This window comes from Cupressus sempervirens, chromosome 4 (assembly GCF_028749045.1).
Source record: "Cupressus sempervirens isolate cs-2001-9-10 chromosome 4, ASM2874904v1, whole genome shotgun sequence".
Taxonomy (NCBI): domain Eukaryota; kingdom Viridiplantae; phylum Streptophyta; class Pinopsida; order Cupressales; family Cupressaceae; genus Cupressus; species Cupressus sempervirens.
Genome location: NC_143121.1, coordinates 780,254,739 through 780,264,300, shown reverse-complemented (window position 1 = coordinate 780,264,300; position 9,562 = coordinate 780,254,739). Strand labels below are relative to the sequence as shown.

Below are 9,562 nucleotides of genomic sequence, written 5' to 3'. Positions count from 1 at the left end.
ACATTGACATCTACAACAAATTAGACTTTGATTCTCAAAGTAAGACAAATTTGGCATATGAATTCCCTTGATTCTTATATTTTAAGGTTCTATTAGGTATGAAGACATGCTTTATCTATGTTTTCATATAAATATTTTATATTTCTCTATATATTTTAATTTTCCCTATTGTTATATAGCCATCCCCATTTGCCGTCCCTCCACGTCCCCAAAATCCAGAAATAAAATTGCCCGCCTACCATCCCATTCTGGAATCTCGCGAGAACATAGATTCAAATGATTTGTGGTAGAAAACAACAAGGACTCTGTGAAAAGAAAATGGCTTGTAGAAAAAATAATCAATATTTTATTTTATGGTGCAGTATATCAGAAACTTAGCCCCGGCTATTTTATAAATTCGAAAGATTTATAATATAGTTATATTGTAAAAGATTTGAGCGTTCGATTCATTGATAAGGATAATGGATGAAAACTGGCCTTTGACTTGCAGCAATTTGGGCACAATCAAATTGTGCTCCAATAGTCTAAATAAATAAACCACTGTCTCTTTCATCTCATCGTTGTTCAAGGAGGAGTCAGAAGGACCTTCAGACCACTTGAAAAGTCCATTAAATTCCCACCTTTCGTCCAAAGACCTGCCCCCTCGGAGAGATCTGCAGCCACATTTCCTCTTTCTCTTCCCTACAATAAAAAGGGTTTTCCTGATCATAGCCATACAACCATTTAAACCCTGCAATTCAATTCTCTTTCTCAAAGATTCATATCAAATGGGACCTCCAACGTTTCTCTCGTTTCTTCTTGTCTTCTTTATTTTCATAACTTCAGCCATGGCAGGAGTTCAGTTCTCCACACTGTCGAGAACTCTGGTAGTTACATCAATCATCAGGAACCATAATTCAACGGCTTCAAATGGTATATGTAGAAAACTAAACCGCCCCATCTTCCATGTTTCGTGAGTTCAATGCAAAAATAACTAGTTTTTTTCTTAGTTGTCAGGGTGGAGCCAACAAAAAACTTAATCTTCTCTCTTATAGACTATAAAAGAATCTACCTATTTTCATTTTTATTTCCATTTCTCTTATGCTTTTTTTAACGGTTTGGGTGTATGTTTTGGCAGTTGCTAAGGCAGGGGAAGACGAGCTGGTGGTCACTTGGGGCCTGAATGAATCGTTGGCGGGTGGGGGAGTGGATTCAACGTACACGAGTGTGAAGGTGAAGTTGTGTTTTGCCCCAGTGAGTCAAGTGGAGAGAGCGTGGAGAAAAACATACGATGATCTTAAGAAGGACAAGACCTGCCAATTGGAAATCACCAAGCAATCCTACTCTTCTTCTGCTAACAACACGGTCACATGGGCTGTAGGGAAAGACGTGCCGGGGGCTACTTACTTTGTGAGGGCTTATGCACTGGATGCTTCTGGAGCTCAGCTGGCTTATGGCCAGACCACCAATCAGAATAAGACAAGTAATCTGTTTGTCGTGGAGCCCATCTCGGGGGGACATGTGTCCTTGGACATTGCTGCTGCTGTCTTCTCTGCCTTCTCTGTTGTCTCCTTGTTTGGTTTCTTTGCTGTGGAAAAATATAGAGCCAAGAAATGATGGACAAGTGCTCATCCTGTAATTGCTTAGTTCTTCTTTGTTTGTGGTAAAAATAATACAAATTAAATTGTTTACTTATGAAGATAGTTTTACCAACCAGCTTATGGAGATAGTTTTATGTCAAGCTTTTTTCTTATGATTATGATGATGGTTGTCAAAGGTTCATATGAGTAGTTGTTGAGGAGAGAGTTTAATCAGCTTTGTTCTTATCTTATGATAATGGTTGTCAAAGGTTCATATGAGTAGTTATGAGTAGTTGTTGAAGTTGACTTATTAGTTAAAGGTTAGAATGAGCATCATTTTTTAGTTAGGAATCTGATAATAGAAAGATCAGAATGTGTGGCCTAACAGTTTTCATTTGCTTATTCACATGTACATAATATAAGAATATGATATTTAATATCAGTTCTCATTTATCAGGTACAAATAATAAGTACCATTTGATACATCTTAATAATCAAGTATACAATGGGTTTGTGTAATTCTAATGTTTTTTCTTTAGAACGACACACCTTCATTGCACCTATTCCTAATGACTAATATCCAACCACTCTTTTTCATGCTCAATGGATGATAGTGTTCATTGCATCTTTAAGCAATGGCTAAAAACCAACCACTTGTTTCCATTCCAAAACCCAATCAAATTGATAAAAAGTTGAATTGACTCTCCTCTTTTTAAATTTGGAGAGTATAATGAGTGTTAGTTTTATTGTCAACAAAAGTCACATAGTGAAATTGTTCATTTCTCAAAAAAAAAGAGCCAAATGGTGAATTATTCCATTGATTTGCATATTTGAATTTTGAAACATTACCATGTTTTCATGTTGTCTTTTGGATTGTCCCAATAATTCTAGAATGAGAGAGTCCAATGAATTCTATCTAGAAGGTGTTCTCTCTAATGCAAGACCTTGCTCTTACTCATCATTGTGTCGTTGCTTCTTGATAGTGTATAAGAAGGGGTATACTTTTCATACACTTTATCTAAACCCAACTCAAAAAAAATTTGTAAACACTAGACTGTGAAACGAAATTGACATGAAAAGTTATGTGATAAAGAAGGATTTTGGGAATCCTTAATTGTTTTGTTTGAGTTGAGTGCTTGTTGGATGCTTAATGGCAATAGTAAAGGTTTTTTTGGGTGGGAAAGGTGCTTTGTACACCTGGCATAAAAATAATAATGAAAGCAATATAATAATAAATATTTAACATGGTGCATCTTAGATATGTGGATACCATAGAGTTAGGCATAACTGGGGAAACTTGAATATGAGATATTGAGATAAATATTGAATGTGGTTGTCACATGGATGTTATTACGAGAAAACTTTATCTGCAAATATATAATTGAGGTCATGGTTTAGCGAGCTTGTGATTTTAAAGCATATAGTTTATGTTGGATGTCACATAGAGATTTGTTCAAGCTTGTTTTAAAAAGCAAGCATGTGAGTAGTTGTTGACATTGGCTTGTTGGTCAAAGTTTACACATGTGGTTATAGGAAGCATGGATCAAAATGTGTGGCCAAATGGCTCTCTTTTTCTTATTCTCATGCAAGTAACATTAGAAAAAATCATGTAGGGCCTACAACCAAGGTTCATGTCCCCATAGGGTCATTCTCTATTGTGGATCTTAATTGAGAATGTTTTTCCATTGACCCTTGGTGAAATAGTGGGGCTTCTTGCCTATAGTGCTTACAACCAAGGGTTAATAAAATTTAAAGTCCCCACAGAGCCATTCTCTACTATGGATCTTAATTGAGAATGTTTTTCCATTGACCCTTGGTGAAATAGTGGGGCTTCTTGCTTGTAGTGCTTACAACCAAGGGTTAATAAAATTTTAAACTTCCTTGGGAGGTGATAGTTTGAATTTTTTTCCCACCTAGTTTCCTACGCCTAGCTTCGGCTTCGGATTCAGCTTCAACGCCTGGCTTCAGCTTTGGCTCCTAAGTCTAGTTTTGTCTTCGGCATCTAGATTCAACTTTTTCTGTCTGTCTTTTTGATGGTTGCCTCGACTTCTACTCCTGTGTCCAGCTTTGTGGCGAGTGCTTTGGCTTCTTCTTGTTAGGCTAGGGTTTCTCTTGATCTTGGAGGGAATACTTGTTCACCAAGTGTTGTGGGTGGTTTGGCCATTTCCTATGTTGATGTGGCAACCTATGAGGCTGGTATTGGTGGTTAGACGGTGCGTCCAGGGTTTTGTGATACTGTGTGTTCGGGGCTCTGTGACACTATGTCGGTTGTTGTATGTAACCCGAAAAGTCTTGTTTTAAATTCTACTATAGTTGATAAGATCTCTATCAATATGAAAGATTTTGAGGACACTAATGTTATCTTTCGCTTTAAGGGTTTTTGGCTTTCTCTTTCGGATTTGCATGCATGGATTTCCTGTGTTTGGGAGCCCTTCATCTCAGAGACTATTCAGATTTACCCTTGGCATGAGGTTTTCTTGTTGTGAAATTTGATACTGTTGAAGAAAGAAATGCTATTTTTAGTAAAAAAAATTCTTGGGATGAGAAGTTCCCCTTGATGGCTAAAACTTGGCACAAGGATTTCAACCCATTGATGGAAAATCTTAATAAGTTCCCTCTATGGGTAAGGCTACTAAATACCCCCCTTCACCTTTTGCGATGCTCTATCCTGAGGGAGGTGGGGAATACCCTCAGAGACTTTGTGATGTTTGATAGGGCTGCTTCCAAAGTGTTTCAGACGACATATGCTCGCGTGTTGGTTGAGATCGACATTTTTAAGGGACTCCTAGAAATGATTTCTTTGGACTTTCCTCTTGGTTCTTGGAATATTCTTCTTGACTATGAGGGCATCCCCTTTCGCAGTAGGAATTGCCACTTGACTAGCCACCTGGCCACCAGGTGCTCTTCCGATAAATCTAGACCAAAAATGTCCCTTTCTTGGTGGAAAGGGGTCTTGGAAGACCACTACACGTTCCAAAAGGTCTCTTCTGCGGGGAATGGTGACTCTCTACAAGAAACTTTAGTGGTGGATTCTACTACTATTTCTCATAAACTGTCTTCTCCTGGGAAGGATCCTCCTCTAGCTCCTTCTGTGGTGGCAGCTGGTCTGTCTCTGGATTCTACTATCCCAGCTTCTGGTGTGGATTTTGCTATTGTCTCTTTTAGTTCGTCCCCTTCTTTGGCTCCTTCTGTAATGGCAACTGGTCCGTCTTTGGATTTTGTTGTCCCAATTTTTGGCATGGACTCTGTTGGTGCCTCTGTTTGTTCATCCACTCCTGTCTCGTTGGTGGATCCAAAGTTGGTTGTGGTGGTTGTTGGTCCATTTGATTCTATTTTTCCAGCTTTTGGTGTTTCTGAGGCAGTTCCTTTTTTGGGTGATGTTGTTGTTGTACTTCCTCTTCTACAGCCTTTTCCTTGGTTTCGAGGGTTTCTGGAACTGGCTGTGAAGGAGCTAATTTTAAGTGGTAGAAGGCTGCTGGTTTGGTGGAGGATGGATGGACTACTATAAAGGGACAAAAGGTTAAGCCATCCAATCCCTCTTTTGATATGGCACTATAGTCTAATAAGAAGGGTTCTAAAGGAAAAGTCTGATACCTGGCTTTTGGCTAGTTGTCTCTATACTGTCTTTTGGCCTTTAGTTCTTTGTAGTTTGTCTCATCATGTGGTTTCAAGATCCCGGTCAAAACCTATTTTGTGATTGTACTTTTTTGTTTTATTTGTGTTGCCATATAGGCCACCTTTTGTTTGGTGACTCATTTCACCTTTAGTGGTTGTTTCGTATAGTGTTTTACGTACCTTTCAAAACCTGTTTGGGGTTTTAGGTGCCTGCTCAAAACATGTTTGTGTGGTTGAAGAGTACTGTGTTATCTGTGATGTTTTGTTTGGTGTGGGCTTTGTTGAAAATTTCTTGATTTGTAAAGGGTTTCAAGCTCCCTTCAAAACCTATTTTTCTTATCAAAAACATTAGAAAAAATCATGAGTATCATTTGTAATTCATCAAGCACAATAAGTATCATTAACTAACCTTAGTAAGTAATTATACAATTGGTTTGTAATATTCTTGTATTGTCTTAAAATGGAAGCACTTGCTTTTTAAGACCTTTTTTCCCTCCCTTTATGATCTCGTAGGTCCATGAATGCACCTGTGCTCAAGTTGTTCCATGTTCATAAGTTTCAGCCCAATTTTGTTATTATGTTTCCATCACTGAGATCTTGGTGTGTATCGTGAGATAAGGGTCAAGGTCATCCATTATCCTTTGGTAAGGGACAACCTTGTCCGTAACCTTTGATAAGGGATGGGGTCATTCTTAACTAAGGAATTTTTCCTTTGATCACAAGCCCATTTCAAGAGTTTCAATTTGTTTCCCATCTTGTTGAGTCGACCCTTCTAAGTTTTTGTTCTAAAATCAATAAAAAAAAGGCCTTCTCTCCTCTTTTGGCGATCAAGAAGGTATGCAAGTTGTTTATGGGCATCCATTATCATCCACAAGCATACATTTGAGAGCAAGAATCATCCCAGGCATCATCCATTCAAGTCAGATTTCAAGAAGCTTTCAAGAGTTCAATCCTTCAAGCATTCAAGAGCATATATTCATTATGGATCTATGATTTTGTATTAGTGAGTCTATTTGCATTTGTGAAGACATCTTGCATTATCATCTATAGAAGAATGGATACATCTTTGTGGATAGTGGATCTAAATCCATCCATAAAGGTTTGATAAATGAGTGGAATACTTACATTTGTCTTTCTTTTTACATGCCTTATTATTTTAAGGTTGATTCCTCAACAAAGGCTTAACTGAGACAAGCCCCTCACCCCAATAAAATACCATTTTTCTTTGTGTGTAGGTGCAAATCTATAATTACTTAGGGCAATGAACTCAAATCTTGGAACTAGGGTTTTAGGTTATAGGTTTAGCTCCAGATTTTAGAATTTTATGCAAATTAGGTAAGGTATGACCTCATCCCTTACCTAGGTCATCCCTAACCTCCATCTCATTCTTGTCTAAAGACTCAAAGGTCCACATAGTCTAGAGATAATAGTTTGGAGTTTTCACATCCATAATAGTTTCATATTCTAATAGTTTTGAATGATAGTTTTCTAGGCCTAATTTGATCCTCCTCACTGTCTTCCAAGGTGAGTTGTGTGCTTCATTTTTATTTCATAACACTTAGTTTTATGCTTAATATTTGATCCTTTCATGCCTTTTACGTACTATTTGCATCTCATTTAGTCATTATGCTCACACTTAATAATATCCTAATCAAATCAATTTACAACTTTGAAACTAAGGAAAATAACATTTCTAGAAATTTGTCCTTTGAGTATAATGTCATGCCCAAACTCTACCAGGCAAAACACATCAAATTTTTTTTTTTCAGTATACAATAATGTTCCCAACTAATTCTTAGGTATCAAAAATTTAATAATTATGTTTTGAGTACTTATAGGGTGTATTTAGTTAGAATGTATAATCCCATTTTAGAGACACTAACCAATTGTTTTGAAACGTCCGTGAATCCATGGAAAGGTTGGGTTCGTGCTATTCCAAAATTGAATCACCCTACTGGATATGCATATCTGATCCAATACATATTATGTTACGGAGTAGACTCCTAATCCTTATATAGCAACCTCAATTCATTATCTTCCTAATCCAACTTCCCTACCCTAAGATGACATTAAAATGAATACTTTCTTTTCTAGGTAGGCAATATACACGTTATTGGCATGCTTAATATTGGATGCAAATATAGCATATGACTTGGGTGGAAGATTGAACATTTCATTGTGAACAAATAATATACAATCCTAGTTAGCATATGACATTGACCCTTGTTCAAGTACTCCAAAACATACACGTTCCTTATTGGTTAGTCGTTTTAGTTATGCTAGTGAATGGGTATCAATTGTCTAAATACTACTCCCTTCATTTTCTCCTAACCATATAAAGTCTATCTCTTTGTATAGATTTACATATAGGTACACATCAAATAATTGGTGTCCCTTAATCCTTGCATATTGCATTAAGTTTATATGGTGAATTGGATTTCATACATATTCATCATAATTGCACAATTTCACTATATGAAAGCTAGGTAAAATCATTATTCTAATGATCAACTAAATGGTATTACCTATTCATCACTTGGTTTTATAAGAAACATTTCATTACTTATGGTACATTTACATATTATGATTCAATCAAACTCTTACAACTGATTAATACCAACTACTAATAACCACTTAATTTTATTCATTGATATATGGATATTCTACATTACTCTATTAATATTATTCATACTTTACCTATTAATAAGCTACTTGATATCTTCTATGTATTATTATTAATTATTAAATAATTTAACTACACAAAGCTAATATATTATTTAGAATTAATAGCAATCCATCTAATATAATACTCACCTACAATCTACTTGTTAACTCTATTCACTAACTTTACCTACTTACTAATCCCCATATCCTTGCCCCCCAAGTGGGCCCCCTAAGCTCCCTTCCTAAATTCCTAACCCTAACATTCGAGCGCTATATTTCTCTACCTATCTCCTTAAACATGAATTATTTACCTTATCCTATCCAAGCACTAACTTCTAAATGTATCCCATGTCACATACATTGAGGAACACGTAAAGTGTATGGATTTTGGGCCACACATTGGTGTGAGGGGATGTGAGGAGAGGCTAGTGTGGGCGGTTGGATAGTAAAGGACATGACAAAAAGGATTTAATAGGAGTTTGTGCACCACTTGCCACCCCTCTCCCACCTTGGGCATGGTGCTAATCATTATTTTATTTAAAAGTGTCCTTCCTCGTGACCAGGTGTCTTGGAAAAAGGGTAATAGAGGGATAGGTAATAGATTTTAAACATCTTCTTTTCTAATATATACTGGTAAGTTTTCTTTATAGATAAATATAGATATATTATTTTTTTGGGGTCTATAATCCTTACAAGATGTTGACATACCTATATGTACCTTTAATATTTTATCCCTCTTTTTAAGAAAATTTTTAGGGAAAGTGACCTAAGTGTCATGGGACCTTCATGGGTCCTTCCATAAGAAATGTGTATTTTATTTTGAATTTAAGAAGTATAAAATTTCTATCCCTAAGCCCACTATTATATTATGGATTTTTATGAAGCAAGGTACTACAAATATGTTCTTTTGATTTTTTTATTGGATTGTAATTGGGGTTGGATTATTTTCACATCTCCCATACAATTTCCAAAGAGTTGAATATGCACCTACAGCCTATTCCTGTCATGATTTTTTTGTAAGTTATCTATTAGTTTCAATTTCTTTACTCAACTATGGTATGATGGGCCTTAATGTTATAGTGACATGATGCCGGTAGATATTTCAATATAAACACCAAATTGGTGAATACAACATTATTCAAGCAATGCCATGAAGAATGATCTATGTAGCTATTGCATTTGATTTGATTTGAATTTTTTTGTTATTAATGGATCTGAAATGGTGTTTCTTATTCAATGGATGCATAGTGCAGTCTCTTTACATGGTCACTTCCTGAAAACATTTTCTTATACTGATTTGAAATGAATGAACAACATGCCTACAAGATGCATACATCCCTTAAGTAACAATAAATATGGCTATTAGTATGAATCCCTTTTTTATATCTCACTTATGTCTACTAGGATAAATCAATCCTACCTTTTTAAGGCAATTATAAGTAGAATGTTAAATATTTCAAATACATAAGATAATAACCAAATTCTTTCTCTTCTCCTATGAACCTCACCCTTCACAATATTATACATAGAACTAGCATCTTATCCTTACAAAACAAAACATAATGAACAATGGAAGTTTTGTCTTTTCAAATACATAGTTTAATGACATGAAGAAGGATTCATCCTTTTAAAATAAACTCAACTTCTTCTTGGATCCCGAGAGCACAAAACCTGCAAGAATATTTACACAAGAACCATGGAGGTTCACCTCCCATCCTAGGCTT

General features: G+C 36.0%; 1 protein-coding gene across 1 annotated transcript; it reads left to right on the top strand.

Annotated features, from left to right (window-relative positions):
- The first annotated feature begins 587 nt into the window (after positions 1–587).
- Positions 588–1,674, top strand: LOC149563716 (high-affinity nitrate transporter 3.2-like). The gene is made up of 2 exons (XM_089824059.1): positions 588–912; positions 1,118–1,674. The coding sequence occupies exons 1-2, from the start codon at positions 768–770 to the stop codon at positions 1,594–1,596; spliced, it is 624 nt and encodes a 207-aa protein (XP_089680185.1). The 5' UTR covers positions 588–767; the 3' UTR covers positions 1,597–1,674.
- Positions 1,675–9,562: the final 7,888 nt, after the last annotated feature.

Excerpts from the sequence above, each read along its gene's own strand:
- LOC149563716 (XM_089824059.1), top strand. The coding sequence starts at position 768 with ATGGGACCTCCAACGTTTCTCTCGTTTCTTCTTGTCTTCTTTATTTTC. Across the intron at positions 913-1,117 it reads TAATTCAACGGCTTCAAATG|TTGCTAAGGCAGGGGAAGAC; the intron begins GTATATGTAGAA and ends ATGTTTTGGCAG.